At 35.2% G+C, this 24,744-nt stretch overlaps 4 protein-coding genes, 1 non-coding gene and 2 pseudogenes across 8 annotated transcripts; 4 read left to right on the top strand and 3 right to left on the bottom strand.

The window, feature by feature from the left end:
* Positions 1 to 17: 17 nt before the first annotated feature.
* Positions 18 to 2,178, bottom strand: LOC104705399 (uncharacterized). The gene is made up of 3 exons (XM_010421389.3): positions 1,840 to 2,178; positions 779 to 901; positions 18 to 474 (listed from the first exon to the last, which is right to left on the bottom strand). The coding sequence occupies exons 1-3, from the start codon at positions 1,991 to 1,993 to the stop codon at positions 257 to 259; spliced, it is 495 nt and encodes a 164-aa protein (XP_010419691.1). The 5' UTR covers positions 1,994 to 2,178; the 3' UTR covers positions 18 to 256.
* A 705-nt stretch (positions 2,179 to 2,883) lies between these two features.
* On the top strand, positions 2,884 to 4,068 carry LOC104709086 (F-box/kelch-repeat protein At3g04660-like). Its single transcript, XM_010425753.2, has one exon. It carries the CDS (start codon positions 2,884 to 2,886, stop codon positions 4,066 to 4,068), a length of 1,185 nt encoding a protein of 394 aa, XP_010424055.2.
* Positions 4,069 to 4,932: 864 nt separating this feature from the next.
* On the top strand, positions 4,933 to 6,645 carry LOC104705398 (uncharacterized; annotated as a pseudogene). The gene is made up of 4 exons (XR_015564455.1): positions 4,933 to 5,215; positions 5,332 to 5,636; positions 5,730 to 5,926; positions 6,031 to 6,645. The product of XR_015564455.1 is annotated as an uncharacterized LOC104705398 (transcript).
* A 66-nt stretch (positions 6,646 to 6,711) lies between these two features.
* TRNAG-UCC (transfer RNA glycine (anticodon UCC)) lies at positions 6,712 to 6,783 on the bottom strand. Its single transcript has one exon. It is a non-coding gene; the product is annotated as a tRNA-Gly (tRNA).
* A 3,511-nt stretch (positions 6,784 to 10,294) lies between these two features.
* On the top strand, positions 10,295 to 12,739 carry LOC104705397 (putative indole-3-pyruvate monooxygenase YUCCA4). Of its 2 annotated transcripts, none has more exons than XM_010421387.3 (4): positions 10,295 to 11,158; positions 11,243 to 11,491; positions 11,664 to 11,786; positions 12,281 to 12,739. In XM_010421387.3, the coding sequence occupies exons 1-4, from the start codon at positions 10,532 to 10,534 to the stop codon at positions 12,515 to 12,517; spliced, it is 1,236 nt and encodes a 411-aa protein (XP_010419689.1). In that variant the 5' UTR covers positions 10,295 to 10,531; the 3' UTR covers positions 12,518 to 12,739. The 2 variants fall into 2 exon arrangements, with proteins under 2 accessions (XP_010419689.1, XP_087316784.1); XM_087460658.1 differs by having other exon boundaries at positions 10,394 to 11,158; positions 11,664 to 11,967.
* Positions 12,740 to 15,762: 3,023 nt separating this feature from the next.
* Positions 15,763 to 17,874, bottom strand: LOC104705394 (pentatricopeptide repeat-containing protein At5g11310, mitochondrial pseudogene; annotated as a pseudogene). The gene has a single exon (XR_015563283.1). The product of XR_015563283.1 is annotated as a pentatricopeptide repeat-containing protein At5g11310, mitochondrial pseudogene (transcript).
* Positions 17,875 to 20,530: 2,656 nt separating this feature from the next.
* Positions 20,531 to 24,573, top strand: LOC104705393 (cyclin-A2-2-like). The gene is made up of 13 exons (XM_010421385.3): positions 20,531 to 20,790; positions 21,492 to 21,682; positions 21,771 to 21,857; positions 22,004 to 22,190; positions 22,430 to 22,551; positions 22,675 to 22,767; positions 22,946 to 23,079; positions 23,252 to 23,327; positions 23,415 to 23,491; positions 23,593 to 23,626; positions 23,715 to 23,864; positions 23,952 to 24,086; positions 24,193 to 24,573. Exons 2-13 carry the CDS (start codon positions 21,527 to 21,529, stop codon positions 24,250 to 24,252), a joined length of 1,311 nt encoding a protein of 436 aa, XP_010419687.1. The 5' UTR covers positions 20,531 to 20,790; positions 21,492 to 21,526; the 3' UTR covers positions 24,253 to 24,573.
* Positions 24,574 to 24,744: the final 171 nt, after the last annotated feature.

The following is a 24,744-nucleotide window of genomic DNA, read 5'->3' as shown; positions in this document are numbered from 1 at the left end:
ACCCCTGGAGTGGCAAGTACTGAGTATAAAGCTTTGAATTGCAAAGTTAAAACTTCCCCAAACAAAAAAAAGGTCCAAAACCAGCAAGTATATAACCATGAATCTATAAATCTAGAATCAATAAGAAACCTTTAAGGTCAACAAGACAAGCAAAACTCGGAAACCGACTATCATCATAACATTAATAGATCTTGAATTGAACAAACAAAGAAACAAACTGGGGGAGGAATGGCTTCCCCGAGTTGGGTATTTTTCATCATTTGTTGGCTTCAGACTGAGCGAAGGACTTGCTGACAACGTAGCAATCACTTGGTTCAATGTTGATGTAATAGTTTTGTATGGTATCTGTGATCTCAAACCCAAACTTCTTGTAGAACTTGATCGCGTCTTCGTTGTTTGTCTGCACGTGCAAGTATATCTCACACATGTTTTGCTTTGAGCACATGTCAAGAACATGATTCAATAGCTTTGAACCTGCAAAAGACAAAGAAAAAAACAAGATACAGAATTTATAGACAGATTTTTTCCTTTTTTAAAAGCAGGGGAATTCAATCTTAAATCTTGATATACGAGGAATCATTGCATAAAACCCTCAGGACTACTTCTTGGTGGTTCGAATCTCTAAATAGACAAACTACAGAATAAATATACTACAGCTAGCCTCATGTGTTATAAGTTATAACGGAAGGAACAACAGAATTACGCAACAGTTTTCTACATTATTCATGTTTTGTCAGTATAAAGATTCAAAATTTGGGATAGCAGATTTATCACTTACCAATGCCAATCCCACGGTATGGGGCAAGAACACCAAGCGTCATTATATAAATTCGCATGCCCCCACCTTCTTTCTTCTCCAGCCGACAGGCGATAGCTCCAACACATATGTCACTGTAATATGCTGAGAGAAAGAGAGTAAATCCATTATTAGAACATGAAGAAATTTCCTTGTCTCACAAATTGGAGAAAGTAACCGTCACACCAAGAACATAACTATCCAGGCAACAACAATGAAATAGTTACTGCCAAAGTAAGATGTTGTCAACAGTCTTAAAACTTTCATAATCGCATCTTATTGTACATATTAAAAACTGGTTGGCGCAAAAAGATGTTCCAACCAAGCATTTCACACAAAGGAACACGAAAAAAATTCATTGAATAAGTCTATCAGCAGTAATGGATTACTTTACTAGGTACAACAAATGCTTTGCGCTTGGTTTAAACAAGATAATGCAGTATTCAAACAAAGCTCAAACATGACTAGGTACAACAAATGCTTTGCGCTTGGTTTAAACAAGATAATGCAGTATTCAAACAAAGCTCAAACATGACTAGGTACAACAAATGCTTTGTGCTTGGTTTAAACAAGATAATGCAGTATTCAAACAAAGCTCAAACATGAATCAGTATTTACGAAGCAACAGACAATAGAAAGCAACTAAACTCATCGATTCAAGGATTAGAAAGAAACAATATTACAAACAAAATCATCTTCTTTCTGATTTCAGACACTAGTTCTGAACCTAAATAAAACACAGCTCAGTCAAGAAATTTCACGAAACCGAACAAACAAGAATACAAACCATAATCAAACTTTTAAAATAGACCAGTGAATGGGACTAATCAGACAACCAAAGTAAAGCACTGTTGCAAAAGATACTTCCTTTATAGAGTCTACCAAGCCTAATCACAGAACAGTTCATCATAAACCCCCCCAAAAGCAACTAACTTTCAGGTACATTCGATGAATCATAACACAATCAGATGATAAAATTAGGGTCCTGGTTGAAAGGCACATTCCCATGAAACTGTAATAGAAAAAAAAAAAGGAAAACGAACCAAGCTTGGTGAATTCGCCGGAAGCGATTGCATCGGCGTAGTACTTGTCGCTGTAGCGAACAGGGAAGAGAACCGTGTTGAGTTTCTTGAGCTGCATCAAGTTTTTGTCTCTGACTCCATCTAGTGATACGCTGACTTCTCTCCCAGCTCCCATCGCCGTCGAACAATCTAGAATTCGACGTCGTTCGTTCGGACAGAGAAAGGGAAAGCTCGCGATTTATTTTTTTAGGGGAAAAAAAAATATAAACTATATAAATAATAATGATAAATCCGCAGGCGAGAGAACAAATTATTGGGCCTAAAATTCATTATGGGCCTGGATCAAGCGCATCCACCGCCACCGGAGCTCGTTTGACGCAAGGTACCGTTATATAACGACGTAGTTTTGCAATTTGTAGCTTTTTTTTTGTCAACACGGTCAAGAATAATCAACTGTTGGATTAGTACTTTAGCAGTATTAAAATTTGTAACGTGTTTAGTGTTGTGCTGTGTGATTCTCTAGATAGTAGCTAGCTACGTTGTTGGATTTTTATAGTTTTACAAATCCTCCTTCATCATAAATGTCTTTCGATTGTATATAAGGTTAATTTATGTGTTTACTTCCGTTAATACATTGCATCATATGATCAAATCAATTTACCAAACCTGCCTTGGTGGATCTACAAGGCAATATTCACAAATTAAAATGCAATAATTCAATATGATCACAACTTCACATGATTCACCGTTTGGTTTTTGATGTCATATAACGTATTTGTTGTATTTGGCTCATGATTGGTTCCTCCTCTACTTCGTAGGCCACCCACCTGTTTATTGTTATTTCTGTTAAAAAAAATTTGTTCCTAGGGAAAAAAAAAAAAAAGAAAGAAAAAAGTGAGCCATTTGGGGTATATATCACCAATTACCGTAAGTTATGTCATATCAAATTGTTATCAAATTGTTTTTCTAAAACAAAAAGAAAAAGATTCGTTGGGTCTATATATATACATAACGGTTTTAGAAATCGGTTGTAGCCGGGAAGAAAGAAAAAGCAGAGGAATCGCCATGAAGAGGGTTAAGAAGGAAAACGATCCACAGATACGAGACGACAACACATCCATGGTTGATCTTCCTCGAGATCTGATCGAAAAGATTCTTGTGAGGTTGCCGGCTAAATCCGTACCAAAGCTCATCGTCGTCTCGAAGCTCTGGTCTTCTATCATCCGCAGCAAACATTTCATCGATCTCTACCTGGAACAATCTTTAACTCGTCCATGTTTTCTCCTCTCGTTCCACCGTGACAGCATCCGGTTCTTCAACTCAGTCTCACCGTCTTCTTCTTACACTTGTACAACATCAAGCTTTCTTGATAATAAGCGGCTCTGTTCACAAAGTTACAACGTTTCTCCACCTGTACGCGGCTTGATCTGCTGTCAAGATTTGGATAAGATGGTGGTTTCGAATCCTAGCACGGGCCAGCTCTTGGTTTTACCCAAACTCAACACTAGGAGAAAACTAGGGATATCAAGGTTTTTGGGATACGATACGGTTGAAGATGAATACAAAGTCTTGTGCATGACGGTATCGCAAGTTTCTGGGCCGTTTGTGAGCGAAGAGCATCAAGTTTTAACATTAAAAGGAGGAGCTCAGAAGAAGAATAAAGAAGAAGCTACATGGAGGATGATCGAATGTAAGGTTCCGCATTGTCCTGCAACCAAAGGGATATGTATGACGACGACGATGACTGGTGTTATTTACTACGGAGCTTGGTCCAGTAGTGATAGAGATAAACACGAATCTCTAATTGTGTGCTTTGATGTGAAATTGGAAGAGTTTTCTCTTGTTAAGTTACCCGATGGTGTCGAAATTGAAAGTCATGATCAATCTGATTTGGTCAACTACCAGGGGAAGATAGCTTTGTTGAATAACTCATGGGTTCAGAGCTCATTCTCTGGTAAATTTGATATGTGGGTTTTGGAAGATGTCGTCAAACCAGAATGGTCAAAGATCTCTATCGTGGTTCCTTCTTGGAATGATTTAGTTGGAAAATGCTTAATAAAATGCAGAGGGGCCATTCCTAGTTCCGGCGAATTCATTTTCTCACCAGCCTATTCGGATAGCTCCTTCTTTATTATCACTTACGATCGCGAGAAAGATATTGGCAGAAGAGTTGTGATTGAAGGACTTGGAGATAACTTGCGTTCTGTGAGCCTCTTCTTGGATCATGTGGAGTGTCCTATAATTCTCTAAAGCAAAGTCTATCTGTTTGATGACTTTGCTGGTTTTTTGTTCAGATCTCGGATGGTATCTAGTTCGATGGTTCTGGTTTTGATTGAAGTTCAAGTTTTTTTTAGGGTTTTTTTTCTTCTCTAAAGAACTAAAAGTGTTTCTTATTTGGTTATCTTTGGAGAGAACCAGGTTTTGTTTTCATGTGATGATTACTCCAAAGAAGGGTTTCTATTTGTGAACAAGATTCTCTTTACTTATACTACAGATATAAACACTTATTTGTTGCAAGCAAAAACTTTTGGGGTTTATATGAAAATTACGAATGAATCAAAGAAGGGTTTATTTACTTGATGCATGAAAGCATAAAACATCAGGGGTTCATATGCAAATGACCATACAACTGTTGATTATTAGTATTATTATTATTTTTTTGGTGAAAAACCATACAACTGTTAATTGGTGTCGAAATATGTAACTCTCCAAAATCTAAGAAGGAAAAAACTTTTTGATTTGAAAATAGTACAGAGGTGAAAAATGCGGCAACCCAAAAAAAAAAGGCAACTTATTTTTTTTTTCCTTATAACAAACCATTGTGTGCCAGTTAAGCAATCCCTGACTTCTCTTAAGCTCGAAACTTTCTAAAACCTCATCCCGGTGGTTTGTTAGTTGTTACAGTATTGACACGACAAGGGACCAGATGGACAATGCAGTGAACAAAGCTTTCAGTTTCTTAGTACTTGTTACAGTATTGTTAGTTTTCTCTGTTCTCATGAACTCAAATGGGATATTATCAAATGATTGGGCCTTGAGGCTATATATCGGGTTTGTAAAAGCCCACATGCTTCTAACCTTTCTCATTAAGTTAAAAGAGAACACTTATCGTTTAACATTTTGTGAAGCAGAAGAAGAGTAAACACTTGATGAGATGGGGGAGAAGAAGGGGAAAGCGATCATAGTAGGAGGGAGTATCGCAGGCGTATCGTGCGCACACTCGCTCACGTTAGCAGGCTGGGATGTTTTGGTGCTCGAGAAATCTTCCGAACCCCCGGCTCGGAGTCCTACTGGTGCTGGGCTTGGACTCGATCCTCAGGCTCGCCAAATCATCAAATCCTGGCTTCGTCGTCCACATCTATTAGATGAAATCACCTTACCTCTCTCGATTGATCAGGTTAAAAAAAAACACTGAGAGTTTAGTTCGACAATTGAAACAATCGCAGTGTAATTTCCCAGCTCTGCTAAAGTTTTTAACTTTATCTTGTGTCTGTTGTGTGGGTTTGTTTACAGAGTCAGGCAACTGATAGCGAGAAGAAAGTGACGAGGATTCTAACAAGAGATGAGAATTTTGATTTCCGATTATCTTATTGGTCAGACATTCACTCTCTTCTGTTTAACGCTTTGCCTCAATCCATGTTTCTTTGGGGACACAAGTTTCTGTCTTTCACAATGTCACAAGATAATTCTACTGTAAAGGTTAAGACTTTAGTTATGGAAACTCAAGAAACGGTTGAATTTGAAGGAGATTTGCTCGTTGCAGCAGATGGGTGTTTGTCTTCGATTCGGAATGCATTCTTACCTGACCTCAAATTGAGGTTTGAAATGAGACTCTGATCTTCAGTTTTTAGATACAATATGGAATCAGGCAAACATTTTGTGAACTGGATCATTTGTTTTTATTATGCAAGGTACTCTGGTTATTGCGCGTGGAGAGGGGTCTTTGATTTCTCAGGGAATGGGAACTCAGAAACTGTTACTGTATCCGGATCTTGGAAAATGTTTGTATTTTGATCTCGGTTAACAGACTCATACCGTGTTTTACGAGCTCTGTAACAAGAACCTCAACTGGATTTGGTATGTCAATCAACCAGAGCCTGACCTGAAAGTACGAAGAGTAAAAGACTAATTCCTCTCTCGGTTTGATTAGAATGTGTTTTAAGTAGTTTCTATTGATTCTGCTTTGTTGTTGTTATGAAATTACGATATCAGGGCAACTCTGTTACTCTAAAAGTGAGCCAAGAAATGATCAATAAGATGCATCAAGAAGCAGAAACCATCTGGATCCCCGAGCTGGCGAGACTCATGAGAGAAACAAATGATCCTTTCCTTAATGTTATTTACGACTGTGACCCTTTAGAACGAATCTACTGGGGAAACACTGTGCTGGTTGGAGACGCGGCTCATCCCACGACCCCTCATGGTGTAAGAAGCACAAACATGTCGGTTCTTGATGCGGAAGTGCTAGGGAAATGCTTGGAGAAATGTGGACCTAATAACCTAAGTTTGGATCTAGAGGAATATCAGAGAATAAGATTGCCTGTTGTTTCTGAGCAAGTTTTGTATGCAAGGCGTTTAGGGCGTGTCAAGCAAGGTCTGGATCATGACGGAATCGGTGGTGGCAGTTTTTCTTTGGAGCAGAGAAACATGCCATTCTTTTCTTGTGCTCCCCTTGTCTAGTGATGTATATATTTGATGTGAGAGATGTTGTATTTGTATGTTAGTGATTGTGTGTATAATAGACATGAGCATAACATTGTGAACGTCAATGTAGAAACTATTAATACTTTGAATACAAGTTTTATAAAACTGATGAAAAAAATAAAAGCATTTCTGTGTTTTTACAGACCCAAGCTGGTGGTGGTGGAAGCAAGAAAAAGAAGAAAAAGAAGATGCGTCTGCCGGGAGTCGAACCAGGGTCTATTGCTTGGAAGGCAATTATCCTAACCGTTGGACTACAGACGCTCCTGTCCTTGTTTTACAAGTTTATGTATTTATTATCGCCACATAATCGTTTCATTATCTGCATTTTGGCATAATATGTCACTCTAGCTTTTTTGTTGGTTCTTGCTGTCTTGCATGGTGGATACTATTTTTAGACCATATTATGATATTTTGGGATAATTATATATATATATATATATATATATATTACACCTTTTTGCTATTGTCCGTTATAGAGAAGAAAAAGAAGAAAAAAAAAAAACACTGACGTGAATCATGTGATGCGTCGCACAAAATGCATTAGTTAAGAATGTGGAGTGTGGACCATCCATTAAACTTCTTTTTCCTATCTTAAACTACTACGATTAACAAGACCATGACAGTTTGGATAAGATATTACGTAAAAAGTATCATGTTTTCCAAAATCACATTTATTTGTAATGAATCAGTGACTTATACTGTTACGCATACTGATGCAAATGTCAAGGGGTAATAATTTAATCCTAACGTACGTCTCAAATTTCACGTTGAAGCTATCTCAGCTGTCGAACATGCGTCTATGGTACATATATAATGTTTATCACTTATCAGTGTGGTCATGTAACTATGGTATTGAGGTTGAGGGCAAATTCAAGCCTGACAGAAAAATTCCAAAGAGCATTGAGTCGGATATTGCAGAAGGAGAAATGGAAGAAAAGGCCAGAGGAAGATGACGTTTTTGAGGGACCCTAAATTCTTTTGTCTACATTGTAATGTTCATATTTTTGCCATTATCGATAGTTTATACAAGATTGCTGATGTTGATCCATCCAAGAACCACAATATTCCTCGTTTAACCAAAGGGACCATCGATACACTATGTAACGTGCATATAGAGTAGTTTAATAGTAGCTGATACACTTGTATAACTTGTATTTTTCTTACCAGCTAGCTTACTCATGAGTCTAGGCTCTATTTAACTGAATGTTAGGACCATTTTAATTAACAAAAGCACATGTATGGACCATTCTATTATACGAAGCATGCATAAATAATAAGTCTATATAATTTGTTTGATTTTGAAGTTGTAGTTATCTTTATGTAAGAAAAGAAACATTTAGCTCTCGTCCAAGTATTTCAAGTTGACGTGGTTCTTAATTAGTCTCTTACTAATACACACTTGAGCTTTGAAAAGGTTGTGTTGTGCAGAATATAGTTTAAACTAGATTGAACTTATATTCAATAAGCATCTTTGGTTTACCTAGCTAGCTTTATTTATTTATTTATTTTGGTTTACCTTGCTAATGAATAAACTTAAGTATATTTGCTAGGTTAACACATTTTTTTTTACTATAAAAATAATATTTCTCACGTATGTATACTTAATTATAAATTATTTGCAAATTAAAAGGATTGTAAAATAAGTTGAGCATGTCATATATTAGACATATATGTGGAGTAATAACGTAAATAAAAGGGATGATACATGAAAGAATCGGCATGTTGATTAAATATTGTTAAGATGAAGTCAGTCCTCATATATTGACAGTGATAAGGTTTTTTTATTTGATTGGAGTGGACAAAACATTTGGGTGATTGCTTGGGTCTACGTACAAATTATTACAATATGCATCTAGGTCAAAGCATATATAGTTTTATGTTTGAATCGATTAGATAATACCCCGAATGTAAGTTAATATAGTTTAACATTTACGTGGGATATCGCTTACGTCTTAATCAACTGTGTGAAACCTTAATCAATGAGATGAGGTTTAGCATGCACTAAATAATTAATTTACCGCTTAAAACACTACCACGCGCATACATTTCTGAATTAAATAAGTCCCATTCTTTCTTTCATTTAGAATAACATCCAACTATCCAGGTCCCTAAAGAGTATAAACAACATATATGCGGAAAAAAACAATTCATCTAACACATGTGAATAAATCAATTAGAAATCACATTCTTTGGCTGCAAAACCTGGATGATGAATGAGATCCCTCAGATTTGGTGTGGTAATGATATCTCATAAAAGTGATTTTGGTTCAAATCTATTAGTAGCTAGTTAAATTATCTAATTGATAGATGACATATCATATACTTTATGTTGTTGCGTCCAGTATAAAATCCAATCTAGAATTAAATGTTTCATAATTAGTTGCATTGAAAAAGATGGCTTCGCATAAAATATGCTAAAAATTGATATTGCAACCTCAGAGGAGATCATAGGGGAAGTGGAGGTCGGCTGCATTAGTTGACATTTAACGAAGGAGTGGTCAGTCATGCGCAACTCAATTACATTTTCCACATATCTACTTATTAATTATGTGTTTGGTGCAATCCTCATTAATTGTGCTTGTTTTATATCATCCCTCCAGCCACCCCCAAAACCAAAGCCTAGAATAGAGGTTGTTATCTTTTGATTATCTTTCTTTCGCACGAAAATGAAACCACGCATCATAGGGAGACCAAAAGCCTATGACATAAAACAAAATTGCACAGAAGATTCTACATTGAGTTAAACAGTAACAGTTAATAAATTTCTACATATTGCATGTTGTTGACAAAAACAATTCTGAGAAATAGTAGATGTGACAACACTTATTCGAGAGTTTGTGTATCTCAATTGAATAACAAAAATAGAACGATGTTGTATGCTATACTATAATTTATGCTGGTTATAAAAAAAATTATAAACTTTGAATTGTAAAGTTTCATGTAATGATGCAAAACAGAAGATTTATGTAATGACGGAAAGAAGGTCAGAAGGCCATCTAAACCTTTGTTAAAGTAAACAATAGTATTTGAGTATTAGACATTTATTTACATATAAGTTTTCCACTTCCTTGACCTCAACAAACTTTCGGTAGAAGATTAATTATTAAAAGTTGTATAAATGTGATCAAACACGTCAACGCAAATATCATATACTTACACGTCAACGGATTGTTCGTTTAGTGTTTAAAAGACAATGTTTTAACTTTTACATCAACACTGTCTTTTTTGTAGTTAACTTTTTTGTTCGTTATAAACGTATAGAGAAAATTAAATTTAACATATGTTTGCTCACGCAGAGTATCAAAGTACTAAAAATGTTAAGCATAAGAGTAATCGCGCATTATTGCATCTTAATGTAAATTCTTAGTAATTATCACATTATTAAAACCCTATTATATCAAAGTCATGTAAACATATTGTAAATATATAACTTTGTTTCTCAATTAGCATATTTTTATATTTTATTTTGGTTTCTATAATGTTTGGGACAGTTTTTTTGTGGAGCAAAGCCACGACATACAAATTTTTTTTGCTAAATGACATATATAGCAGAAAAAAATGTAGTCTTTAATCGTAGAAAAACAAAATAGTTTGACTAGTAGTAAAGAATCTATGGCAAAGATTTTTCCAGTGGGTTATATTTAATATCTACACCATTTTTTTCCCCTCTTAGACCTACTCTACTCCCTACACTATACACACATCACAACACTTCTCTTCTCTCTCTCCCACCCCCATTACTTATTGAGAAACACACACACACACACAAATCCTTTCCTTTTCTCTCACGCCTTCTCTATAGCATTTACACCTCATCTTACGCGTTCTCTTTATAATTTCCAACATTGGTTTCTTGGTTTTTCCCGAGAAACAATCAAAAGAAGACCCTAAAACAGGACACTTATTAGGTGCATGTGTGTGTGATCGTCAGAGAAAAGATAAAGACACTTTCTTCCTTCCTTCCTTTCCTTACTTAGTCTCTCTCTCGCTCTCTCTCTTATTAATCGACATGGACACTTGTAGAGAACTAGAGCCTAGTCACATCTTCGTTCCTGGTCCGATCATCGTCGGTGCTGGTCCCTCCGGTTTAGCAGTAGCGGCTTGTTTATCAAACCGAGGCGTACCATCGGTTATCCTCGAGAGAACCGACTGTTTAGCTTCTCTATGGCAAAAAAGAACCTACGACCGTCTCAAAATCCATCTCCCTAAACACTTTTGCGAGCTTCCTCTTATGCCTTTCCCTAAAAACTTTCCAAAATACCCTTCCAAGCAACAGTTCATCTCCTACGTTGAGTCATACGCTGCCCGGTTTAATATCAAACCGGTGTTTAACCAAACCGTCGAGAAAGCCGAGTTCGATGCCGTCTCTGGTCTATGGAATGTGAAGACGCAAGACGGTGTATACACATCCACGTGGCTGGTGGTTGCCACAGGAGAAAACGCTGAACCGGTGGTTCCGGATATACCCGGTTTGAAGAAGTTTACTGGATCTGTTGTTCACACTAGTGCGTATAAGTCCGGTTCGGTGTTTGCAAACCGGAAGGTTTTGGTAGTTGGTTGTGGAAACTCCGGGATGGAGGTCAGCTTGGATCTTTGTAGATACAATGCTCTGCCTCATATGGTAGTTAGAAACTCTGTAAGTAATTTTTTTAATCATGCTCATTATCAAAACTATATGTAGGAGCCGGGTCTAACCAATTATTATAACTAAATGACGCAGGTACATGTGTTACCAAGAGACTTCTTTGGCCTATCGACATTTGGAATAGCAATGACACTACTGAAATGGTTTCCTCTAAAGCTAGTGGACACTATTCTCCTACTTCTTGCTAATTCTACGTTGGGTAATACCGACCATTTAGGCCTTCGACGACCTAAAACAGGACCAATTGAGCTTAAGAACGTCACCGGTAAAACTCCGGTTCTTGATGTCGGCGCCATTTCTTTAATCCGATCAGGACACATTAGAGTAAGTTCATAATCTTGTTTTTTTTTCCTCTTCTCCTCTAGAATTAAAAGATTAGATAAATGAATAGTTTGCATGCGTGCGTTTGTACTTTCGGTGTGTGAATGTGGCTAATATTTTACTTGTTTATTCCAACAGTTATGAATTGATTTGTCTTGTGGTTATTAACTATTAGGTGACGCAAGCGGTGAAAGAAATAACAAAGAACGGAGCAAAGTTTGTAAACGGGCAAGAAATTGAATTCGACTCGATAATATTAGCGACCGGATATAAGAGTAACGTACCCTATTGGCTTAAGGTACTTAATCACTCTGTCTCTCTCTCTTGCTATATAGTATCTGACTATGTGTGTGTATGTGATGATGATGAAATTATATGTGGAACCAAACAACATACGCATGCAATTAAAAACTTCGTTTTCAAGAATAACGGTGATGGTGATGGCGATGGTAAAATGATAAGGATATGCATATTATAAGGTATATGGACTACATATAAACAATAATAGTTTTTAGTGTTCTTATTTAGTGAATCATCCATCGCTTTCTATGATATGGACACAACACATGCAACAAAGGGAACAACACTCCAAAACTCTTCTTTTCTCCATGCAAAATGGAATAAAACTTTTTCACTATATAAAATTCCCAAAAAATACCAATTATATATCTCTAAAGACAACAACAACAACAAATACTCGCTTTGTTTTTTTTCATGTTTTTCTTTGTCTCATCGCCCCCCACCTCAAATATTTATTCTGTAATTTTAATTAATCAATTTTGAATTTTACAGGACAACAGTTTTTTCACAAAAGAAGGAATGCCAAAAACGCCATTTCCTAACGGTTGGAAAGGAGAGGAGGGACTTTACACGGTGGGTTTCACGAGAAGAGGACTCTCAGGAACAGCCTTTGACGCCGTTAAGATCGCTGATGATATAAAAGACCAATGGATGAAATCTAACGGCCCGTTGAGTAGTAGGAATATTTGTAGTTCCCATATCATCCATCTTCATTTCAATAAATCGTAATGAATTGAGTTACTTTTTTTTGTTCTTGGTCTCAATTTTGTTTGACTTGTTTGTTTCTTCATGATCCCTGATGGAGTTACAGTAGGTTTTTATTTATTTATCTAGTTTTTTCCTCATCTTTCAAGCTACCATGTGTTGTAAATTTGGTTTATATTCACTCCTTTGGCTGTAAAATTAGACAATTTATGTAAATTGGTTATGAGTTGAATTTGCTTTAATTTACTCATAATAGTCCATTTAGCTTTAACGAATTCAGACATACAGAAAATTAACTACTACTATTACAATGGTCTTCTTATCACATAATCTATTTCTTATCGAATCATATACATCTTATTTTTTCAAATACTTTATTTAGTAAAAATACCTTTTCCAATCTTTTTCTATATAAACCAGAAAATCTCTTGAATCTCATAATATGTGCATCTCTGTATAGTTAACGACATGATACGCAGTTCTTGATATATAATTCATTATTGTCCACAGTAGCAACTCTGAATTGTCCTTTAGATATTGCATGGAGTCCACAAAGATTTACTTTGATTGACTACATCAATTTGCAATCTATGAAAAACATATTTAGGCTGTAAACGAGACATACTAAAATTTTGATATTGTTCAACCGGACTAATAACTTCACAATAGAAAAAAAAAAAAAAAAAAAACGTGTATGGTAATCACCATCTAATTTTGATTACTTTTGTAGGTTCTTTCTACTTCACACACGTTCAAACAGTTGGCTATATTCACTTACACATCTACATATCAATATAATACTATCAAACCTCAATGTCATTTTTATAATTTGAATGTATAGTAGGTTCATGATTTGGCCATCATTTTGACATATGGATAGACTGTGACGGAGTGATGACGACGACTTTGACATACTTTTGCAGTATTATTAATTTTTTTATTTATTGCCAACTTGTCCTCAGTATTTAAGTGTCTACCTATTACCTAGTTAATGACTTAAAACATTATTTAGCCTTTCTCTTTTTGTCTTTGGAAAAACAACAAAAAGTATTTAGAAAATTAGAACTCAGTCATATTATTGAGTTAGTATAAATTCACATGTATTAAATATTAACACGTAAAAATTCATTTGATCAGTTGTCCACGAGGACGACAATGATGGAGCTCTGACAGATTTTGGATCATTTCGTACGAGAACTATCAGACAAGATCTTTCTCTCACACTCTTTTATATGTTTACGTCATATTCATTTTAGAAAATTACACGTAAGTATATTATACGCACGAAGAGGCAAATATCATTGTACTTGGGTGCTTCGTATATCTAAACGTCGTATCACCAGATGGGTAAAATTTTAGTTAGAAGCAACATTTAATGAGAAAAGATTGATAGCTTTATATGGGAAAGATTTTGAAAGTTGTGATGATTATTTAATGATAGTTTTAACAAAGTCAAGTACGCATAGATACTTGGTTAACAGAAGATTTTGGGAAAGTTAAGTACTTTTAGAAGATTCTGGCCTGAAATGTTTAGACGATTTGTTGACTCTTGTGTCAAATTTAATATTTAGGGTTTGAATGGTAAGTGCGTTCACGGCGGTCAAATCCATGTGCGATTTGACCGTTCTATTTTTGGGTGGATTAGAGACCGCTGCGGACCAATTCCATTTGTATGCAAAAATAGTCTGCAGTTAGTCCGCAACGGTCTTGTCTCTGCTTTATTTGGACCGTACCACTGCTGAATGGTAAATAAAAAACGGTCTAATCCGCAAACGAATTTGTCCGTCTCAACCGCTGTAACCATTCACACCCTTAGTTGACTATTAATTAGAAGCACAAACAATCCTTCTATTCTTTTAAAGGTCGATAATTTTTTCTTCCACAAAATTATAATTTTCTAGCTTTTCAATTTATTTATTCTGTTTGTTAATAACTGCTAAGATATTGTAGTTTAAAAAAAAATTGAAAATTAGCTGAGTAGTTATGGGAAAATGTTTTGTAGAAAAAATAATGTATGCATTAAGATTTAAGAATTTAAGAAAATTAAATTTTAATAAACAGACAAAAATATGAAGTAAAATACGTATGCATTTTTTATGGAATCAATACATATTAAATAGTTTCTACAGTACATGGTTACCAATCAAATCTACTTATTAACTATCACAATTTGACTATCTATTCCATTGACCCATTTTCAATCACTATTTATCGGCTGACCAATTGAGATTTGAGTTAATTTTCATAATTCTACATGTATTAAGAATAAATTAATCCATAAATATTACTGTACATTCGTTTTCCTTTGTTTATTTTTTTTAAAGCACTACGTATTACTCCCTCTGTATCATAATAGATGATTTTCTAGAAAAAAAATTTGTATCACAAAGATTGATTTTCTGTAATTTTTTACTAATTAATGCTAAGAAATTGTAGTTTTCAAGAATCATTGATTAAGAATTTAAATTTTAGTGAACTACTATTAGTTGATAGTAATGAAAATATATTTTTATAAATAAAAATGCATTTATACCTAAATATTCAATGTTTTTTTTAATTTGTGTGAAACTCCTAAAAAATCATCTATTTTGATACACAGGAAGTATTATTTTGTTGCCGCTTTAAAAAATTATTTTATTATACATTCACATGGAATTTGAATCCCAAATTTGGGAAGTGATGATTTGATGATGATATATGAAATATGATTGAGAACCTCGATACCCAAAAACCAAAACGTTTATCAAAAAATAATTTAGAAATAATCTACACGAAGAGAGAAGAAGTGGCCCCAAAAATCTGAACACATCTCAGTGGCATGTTGCTTTTAAAGAGCAGCTTGACCTTCGCTGACATATTAATTTTCACACAAAACATTTTTTTTAATTACAAAACCTAATAAGAGTTTTTATTATAATAATGTCATCATCCTCTGTGTTTGTTACGTAGGCTTCATTGAAGAAGAGAGGGACCGCTCACTACCTCCTGCATCTTTTGATTCCCTCTGTCTTTCTTTGTTTTTCTTCTTGTTTATTCACTTCACCCCCCCCCCCCCCCCCCCCCCCCCCTTTCTCATATTTTTATTTTTGATAAACATTTTTTTTTCTTTTGTCTGTTTATAGTTTTTGGTCCGAATGTTTACATGTCGAATTGTTTTACGTTTCCACTTATATGTCAAGTCTATGTAAGAGACTTCTATGATATCAAGTGGCACGTGATCGAATTTTAGTAAGATTCGATCTAATAATGTATACATACAATACACACACTTATCAGTCAAAATGGTTTATAGACAAAATTTTGTTTTACATTTTTTTTTAATGTCTGAATTCTATTTCGTTCCTGTTGTGTCTGAAAAGGCTTAAGATGCTTTAGACTGGTTACATGAAAAGGTCATCTGTAAGTTTTATTTTAGATTAAATGGGCGTTGCATTCTACTACTAAAGAGCCCGTTACAAGCCCATTCTCAACCTTGAGGATTTCAAGACTCCCGGGTACTCTCACTCGAAACCCTTTGCATCTCCATGTTGTTCGTTTACATCATCTATCGAGTTTTCGTCGTCATGAACGGCTTTCTTGTGAGATCCACGCATCTTCACGAGTTTTCTTGGGTTTCTGCAACCTTTCAACACATCAGACATTGCTTCTGCTCTATGCAAAATAGACTTCCTTCTATCTTTATCAGGCGGCCCATCTACGGCTTCTCTGTATGTATTTGGCAGCTTCTTCGAGTGAGGAAGAGACGACATTAGACTTGACAATCTCTTCGCCATATCAGTCATCCCTTTCAATCTCAACCCGTTATCAATCATCTTAAACGTGATGTACTGTGGAATAATCCCTCGTCTCACCGCATTCTCAAACTCTTCGAATGATTCTTCCCACATGTCGAGTCTGCAGAGCAAATGGATCAGCATCGTGGTTGTTAATAAGTCAGGATCAATTCCTCTGTTTTTCATCTCCTTGATCACTTGCATTGCCAAACTCAGCTTCCCATCCTCGCAAAGCATTTTCAAGATCAAATGGTATGTTAACCGGTCTGGACTATGTCCAGCTTCAATCAACTTGAAGTATAAGTTCATCCCCGCTTCAGTCATGCCATGCTTTGAGAAATACTTAAAGAAATGGTTATATGTAGTCGGAGTAGGATCAACACCTCGTGTCATCATCATCTTGAGTATCTTGCTAGCACCAGAGAGATCTCCAGCCTTGCAAAAGTTCTTCACAAGTGAATTATAAGTCACTATCGTAGGACCTGATTCACAAACAAAGAACCTCTCCATCATTCCTAAAGCTTCTTGTAACCGACCTGCTTCTCCTAAACCATCGATTATAGGATTAAACACCATAAAATTAAGCTCCATTTCTGCCATCTTCATATCTTCAAGAACTTCCATAGCAATCTCAACACGACGCATACTGCAATACCCTTCTATGAGAGTACCGTAAGTAACAACAGTCGGCTTCACATTCATCGCTTTCATATCTTCCCATAACTTCTCAGCCTGCTTTAGCTTTCTTGAACGGAACCATCCATTCAATAAAATGTTGAAAATACGAACAGAAGGAACCCAATTTGAATCCATCATCACTCTTATTCTCTCTAAATACATTGAAGCTTCTCTAACATGTCCTTCTTTACAAAGTGTATCTAATAAAACCTCAAGCAACTTAAGCTCTGAAGCTGATTTACAAACAGGATCATAACTTCTAGCGAATTCAAAAGCTCGTATAGCTTGTTGCACAATACCAGCACGAGCGTACCGTCTGATCAAAACGATGAACGTATCAGCAGAAACCAGATTCGATCCTTCATCGCTTCTCACTCGATCAAAAATCAACGACCAAGCAATTTCAAATTCACGAGCTTTACACAAAGAATTGATAACAGAATCGAACACTGAAGGAGAAAGCGTGAACCCAGGTTTCGTCTCAGCCCATTTGTACACAGAGTGAAGCAACATCGGCGATGAACTTAACCGATCGAACAATGCTTGAACCAACTCAACACTCGGTTCGATTCCGGTTTCATCAAGAGCGGATGCGAGACTCGAACCGGGAGCAACGTTAGTGTTCTCGAGAAGATTCGATATAGTGGAGAGATCGGGAACGGCGATATGATGCGGCGGAGTACATGTAGAATCGTGTGCGGCGGGTGATTGTAACCGTTGGATGAGAGGCTCAACGGGAATGGACGGGAATGAACGGGGAGATGATGATAACAATCTATGAAGAAGGAATTGGTTGTGAGGATTAGGGTTTAAGAGGAGGTTACGGCGGAAGGAGGTGAACAGAGAGTTCATTGTCACCGCCGTTAATTAGAATTAAAGTGGCCGCCGATGAAAGTAGGATACTCCGACTACGCGACATTTGGGCTTTCGTTAGTTAACTAAAATCTAAAGTAAAATATTCATGGCCCATTTTGCAGTATCTGATTTTTTTTTTTTTTTTTTTTTTCTTTTTTATACATCCATATAATATTTTCCTCCTCCAAATAAAAATTATCTTTCTAGTTCTTTTTTCATACGTATAAATCGTATATAATATTTGTTTTAAGTATATACAAATTATCATGTTACAAGTAAAGGATTCTACGAGTTTCTTCTATTTGTGCATAACAATTTGTATGCGTATATGATCAAATACTTATTGTTGATAACGTTTTTTTTTTACTAATGTTAACAAAAAATGAATTTCTTCTAAATGTGAATAATATCTTTCAGAATAATTGTGAGAATGCAATTACTTTTATGTTTTCATTGTAAATAGATAGACAAATAAACATTATTGACCATATATATCAAATTTATTTATTTTTTGGTCAACTAGATACAAAATTAAATTAAAGATAACAAAAAAGTTGAAAATAAATTATGTATTAGTTTAGCAATGTTAAAATTTGTAATTGATCTGAACTCCAATATTAGATTGATTGGCATTTGGATCAGATTCCAGGTTTGTATTTTGTAGAATGGATAAATTTTGATCGTAAAATCTCAAATTTGATTAAAAGAAATACTATAAAATCAAACACAAACAACAATGGTAATCTAATATTCTGTTGAGGGATAACAATTCATGTGGTTGGTTGTGGCCGTACAAGTCAGCTTGGAGCAAAGTTAACAACACTTGGAGATGAAGATCCATGCGATCCAGAATCTTGAAGGAATAAAAGAAATGACAGACAAGAAATTAATATCTTATGTGTTGGCATGGACTTGCAAAGAGGTTTTGCATCTCCAAGAGCCTCAAGTGGTGATGATTATAAGCGAGGATGAAGATTTTCAGTTTGTTACGTATATTTTGAAGCGAAAAGCATTTAGAGTACTTTTAGCACACAAAGGCACCTCGAGCACCATACCGACCCAAAAAGTCCCCTGGTTAAATGTTGCCCACGTTATCTAAGCCAAGTGATCCTCCCATTTATGTTTTTCCTTTTTATTGTCATGGTTGACTGTCTTTATGTAACATTTGATGTAAATTATGTGCTAAACATTCACCGTATGTATATAACATTTGTTCAAGTACACATAAACGACGGTGGTATTATATCAGATCCGAGGTTTGTACTTTGTAGAATGGATAATTTGATTGCACAGATTATTTTTGTTTCTAATCCTTTTTCACACGTATGTATAGAACATTTGTTCAAGTGTGTAAGATGCTCTCTCAGTTCCTTCTACATGTGAAAAACAATTTGTATGGGTGTGATTCGTATATGACCAAATACAACGTATAATTTAATGTTCTTGAATTGGTAGAAACGTTTTCTTAACTAGAACAAAAATGAATTTCTTATATGTGAATAATATCTTTTGAAATACTTGTGAGAATGCAATTAATTTTGTTATTATCCTCTCCATTTAATTTTTAAATTTATTTAATTATGTTTCCCTTTTAAAAAGATTAACATATAAATGTTATTGACCATATATTTCATTTTTTTGTCAATTATAAATCCAATTAATTTAAAGATAATAAATTAATATTTGTTGAAAAAAAATAATGTAACAGTTTAGCGATGTCAAAATTTGTAACTGATCCGAAGTCGAATACTAGATTGATTCGTCTGTGAATCAGATTCAACGTTTGTAAATAGATAAATTTTGATTATAAAATCCTAAATGCGATTAAGAAATACGGTAAACATGAACACAAACGATAATGATATTATACTAGTGCAACAATATTTAATGTAATTTATGTACATAACATTCATCACATTTAATAGTTTTTTTTTTAAATAGAACTTCTCAACTATTACCGTATGTATATAAACGCATATATTACTTTTTGAAAAACCGTTACTATCGTTGAGAATTCCATATTTAGTCTAATACTTGTTGGATATTTCTCGACCGATCATTTGTCCATATATTTTGTCAATTATATATCAAATTAATTTAAAGATAATAATTGTTGAAAAAAAATTAATGTATCAATTTAGCGATGTCAAAATTTGTAATTAATCTGAAGTCGAATACTAGATTGATTGGTATGTGAATCGGATTTAATGTTTGCAAATAGATAAATTCTGATTATAAAATCCTAAATGTTATTAAGAATATAGTAAAATTAAACACAAACGATAATGATATTATATCATTAGAATAATATTTAATGTAATTTATGTACATAACATTTATCACATTTAATACAAATATTTGTTTTTTTTTAAATAGAACATTATCAACTATCAGTCTATTACTGTGTGTATTAAAGCGCGTATATTACTTTTTGAAAAACCGTTATTACCGTTGAGAATTCTATATTCAGTCTACTATATGTTGAATATTTCTCGACCGATCATTTGTCCACGTATTTTATGATTCAATATTTTATATATTTATTTAAAAATAAATTACCCAACATATAATTTTATTTCTATTTTTTCACTGGTCCAACATATTTAATGGATTAAAAAGAAATTAATTTACAGTAGCACTATTCCTTGTATAGTAATAAAGACCAAGATATAGTATACATTTTGACAATATTTTACCATATAAAATAAGATTTTCCCTGAGAAAGCAAATAATTCGTCTTTTTTTGTTATTTTTTTCTAACTAGAAAGTTTGTTTTTCTGATTTTTGTTTTTATCTCCGCAAAAAATAATCTGAATTTCAAACAGTACCTTTTCAGTCAGTCGCTTCCCCCCCGCTCCTCCTCCGCTCTCCTCCCCACCTACACATATTTCAACACACGCTCTCTCTCTCTCTCTGGAGCGTGACCTTCTTCTCTCTACCGCCATTAGAGCTCGTTCACAAAACTCATAAACCTATTTTGCTCTCAGCCAGGTATGATCATCACCTCTCTCGTTTGCTCACCGTTTCCTGTTTGATTACCGATTCTATGATTTTTTTTTTCTCGGAATCGTAGCTTGTTGCTCTTCGTGTTGATCGATCGGTGTTAATCGTTGTTTGGGTTTTAGGCTGATCGATTTCTCCCGAGAATGTTTTTTTTTTTTTTTTTTCCGGTCATCGATTGAGATAATTCCTCTTTGTTGTTTCCGTTTGTTATTTTGGCTTCTGCGTATTTGTTCGTCGAGCATGGGTAATCACTGAGAAGATGAAATTATTGAGATCGTTCCTCTTTTGTGTTTTTATTTTGATTTTACGAAACGTGTGTTTGTGTGTACGCTATAGCTCGTTGTTTGTTTATGTAATCGGTCTTCTTAATGGATTTTGCTATGGGATTGTGAAGAACACAAGGCTTTGCTCGATTTCGAATGATTAACTTTGAAATTGGATCTAACGATGAGGAATTAGGTGGAGGAAACATGAAACTTGTTGTGATAAGCTGTTGCTTGCTTGTTTAAGCTGATTTCACTCCGTAGTTAGAATCGTGTGAAATTGAGATCTGTGGTTCAGTTTGGGTATTAAGGAATCGTTTCAATTTCTATTCTATGCTTGTTTCTTCCTGAAATTTATGCTGCATTGGTTTTTTTTTTGATGGAGGTTATAGGATAGACAATGACTATAACCTGTTTGTTCTGCAGGGTTGGCTAAACCACTGGCTTATTTAGACTAAATTATGTATTCCTCTTCTTCGATGCATCCGAATGCAAACAAAGAAAATGTCTCCACTTTAGATGTTCAGGAGAATTTTGTTCGAATAACGAGATCACGAGCTAAAAATGCTTTGGGGGGAGGAGTATCAGTACCTTTAACAAAACCCTCTTTTAAACAGGTAATGAAACATGTTCTTATAAATAGTCATGAACGAATTACAGCAGATGATGCTAAAATCTCTAATCTTCTTGCCTCTGATTTAACAGCAAAAGAAACGTGCAGTACTTAAGGATGTCAGTAGTGCTTCTGCAGAAAATATTTATTCAGAACTCCTCAAGGGAGGCAACATCAAGGTAAACATTTTCAGATGATAATGTGTTCATTTTCTGTTGGTTATATAGGTATTCATCAAGGTAAACTTGTTTGGTGTGCATGTTATGTTGGTTATATAGCCTACAAACTCCCCCTTTTGCTTCTTATTATTGACATTACATTGCAGGCTAACAGAAAATGTCTAAAGAAGCCTAATAAAGCAGCAAAGGAAGGTGCTAATATTGCCATGGAAATGATGGTAGATATGCATACCGAAAAATCAAAATTAGCAGAAGATTTGTCCAAGATCAGGATGGCTGAAGCCCAAGTTGCGTCTCTTCCAAATTCTAAAGATGAAGAAGTTACTGAGAAAGGTAAGAATTGTTGTGTTTGTGAATAATGAATATTATGACAGAATCTACACTCTTCTCAACTCCGTGTTCATTTTTATTCCTTGCCAACTTTTACTCAATCATCGGACTCCAAAATGCTGAAATTTTAGTAGTTATTCCCATTAAGTTGTGCTGTCAAGGGTTGAAACAACTGAAGTCTATACCAAAATGTAGATTCCTCAAACTTACTAAAGGTATGTATCTCTTACTGGATTGTGCAGAAGAAGAGGGATCTGGTGTCATGGATTTTCTTCAAGTTGTAGATATTGATTCCAACGTCGAAGATCCACAGTGTTGCAGTTTATATGCTGGTGATATATACGACAACATACATGTTGCAGAGGTATTGAATTACATGATGCAGATATTTGGTTTACATCTTTCCACAATTAACTTCTTGTAAATAATATCATTATGACAACTTCATATAAAGACTGTTGGAGTTATAACCCCTTTTTTCTTGCAGCTTCAACAACGACCCTTGGCTAATTATATGGAGCTTGTGCAGCGAGATATCGATCCAGACATGAGAAAGATTCTGATTGACTGGCTTGTAGAGGTTAGTTTCCTTCAAACTTAGCACATATTTGCGAATAACGGCATCATCTGATCATGTTTTTTATTGAACAGGGTACTGAACATTCCTATACATAGCTTTCTTAGAAAAATTTGAGCACAAACTGATGATAGTTTTCCACAATTTTGAGTAAAATAATGAACTGCGTGGTATTTTTCAGGTTTCTGACGACTACAAGCTGGTTCCAGATACACTTTACCTAACAGTGAATCTTATCGACCGGTTTCTGTCCAACACTTACATTGAAAGGCAAAGACTCCAGCTCCTTGGTGTCTCTTGCATGCTTATAGCTTCGTAAGTCCCTACTTTGTTGTTGTCTCTCTGTGTGTGTGTGTGTGTCAGTTTCAGGTTATAGCAATAAGATAGCATTGCATCACAAGGACAGCGCGTACATATATATATGTAAACTTGTTAAGTAGAGAAACTAAGGCTTTCTCTTCCTTGTACCTTTTGTTGGGCCTTGTAGAAAATATGAAGAGCTTTGCGCTCCACGGGTGGAGGAGTTTTGTTTCATTACGGCCAACACATACACAAAACCAGAGGTAATTAACATTCAAATCACACATTTCGGTGTCTTTAATGTGTAAAAATTCTTGATAAAAATAAACAAACTAGAATCTGCGTCTCAGGTGCTGAGCATGGAGATTCAAGTTCTAAATTTGGTGCACTTTAAATTATCGGTTCCTACCACCAAAACATTTCTGAGGTAAACACTGAAGGGCAGAACTGCTACATCACATCTTTCCAGCTCACATTTTAAAATAGTACCACTCAGTTTTCATCTTACCTCAAGATTATGTTTTTCAGGCGGTTTATTAAAGCAGCTCAAGCTTCTTACAAGGTATTAAACAATGACCCATCCGTCATTAATCCTCTACAGAAACTTGGAATCTAAATTTAGTGCCTTCTTTCTTATAACTGTTTTACAGGCACCTCTCATTGAATTGGAGTTTTTAGCAAACTATCTCGCCGAATTGACACTCATGGAATATACTTTCCTAAGGTTCCTGCCATCACTAACTGCTGCTTCAGCTGTTTTCCTTGCCAGATGGACACTCGACCAAACTGACCATCCTTGGGTCAGCTCATGTTTCTTAAATCTTGAAAAACGTTGTTTTTATGTTTGCCCGTTTTAGTACTGATAAAAAGGATGCTCTTGGTTATAGAACCCTACTCTGCAACACTACACCAGATATGAGGTAGCTGATCTGAAGAGCACAGTTCTCGCAATGGAGGACTTGCAGCTCAACACCAGTGGCTGTACCCTCGCTGCCACCCGTGAGAAATACAACCAACCAAAGGTAAATTACTCTTCCAAACACTGTTAAATCAGACAGGTGATTGTTGAAGAAAAGTGAAAAACAAATTGGTGACTGAACTGGTTCTAATTCTGCATGACTTTGATAGTTTAAGAGCGTGGCAAAGCTGACATCTCCCAAACGAGTCACATCACTTTTCTCAAGATGACATCAAGCAACGAAAGCGTAGCCAAGTCAGGTGATCAAATACCTAGTTTCAGACATTGGATGTTATATGGTCTCTTTGACCATTGATTTCCCAGTGTTCGTTTCTGTGCCAGTTTTGTCTGTCTGTAATTCCGTAGCTATTGTGTGTGGCGCCTTGATTCTTTGACCATCATACTTTTCACATCCTTTAACTTAAATAAACATTATGAAGAATTCTAATCCCATTGCTACATATTCACCATCCTGCGGGATTTTGTACCTAAGAGCTCTTGGAAATCTAATAGAGGACAAAAGTAATAATAAATATAAAATTCATGTTTCATGGCTGGATTGTTATGTTGTTTGTTCTGATTTCACAATGCTATATTTATATGGAAACGCTTCCATCGACACTTAACATCTTCTGCATAACACTTGCTATCTCGTTTTTTCCCAGTTTCCTTCAAGCCTGATCTAGTTCGTCGAATTAGTCTGTAGGTATGCACTAATCTAT

This window comes from Camelina sativa, chromosome 8 (assembly GCF_030686135.1).
Source record: "Camelina sativa cultivar CO46 ecotype springtype chromosome 8, ASM3068613v1".
In the NCBI taxonomy this organism is placed as follows: domain Eukaryota; kingdom Viridiplantae; phylum Streptophyta; class Magnoliopsida; order Brassicales; family Brassicaceae; genus Camelina; species Camelina sativa.
Note: the sequence above shows the minus strand (reverse complement) of the source record. Positions and strands in the feature narration are given on the sequence as shown.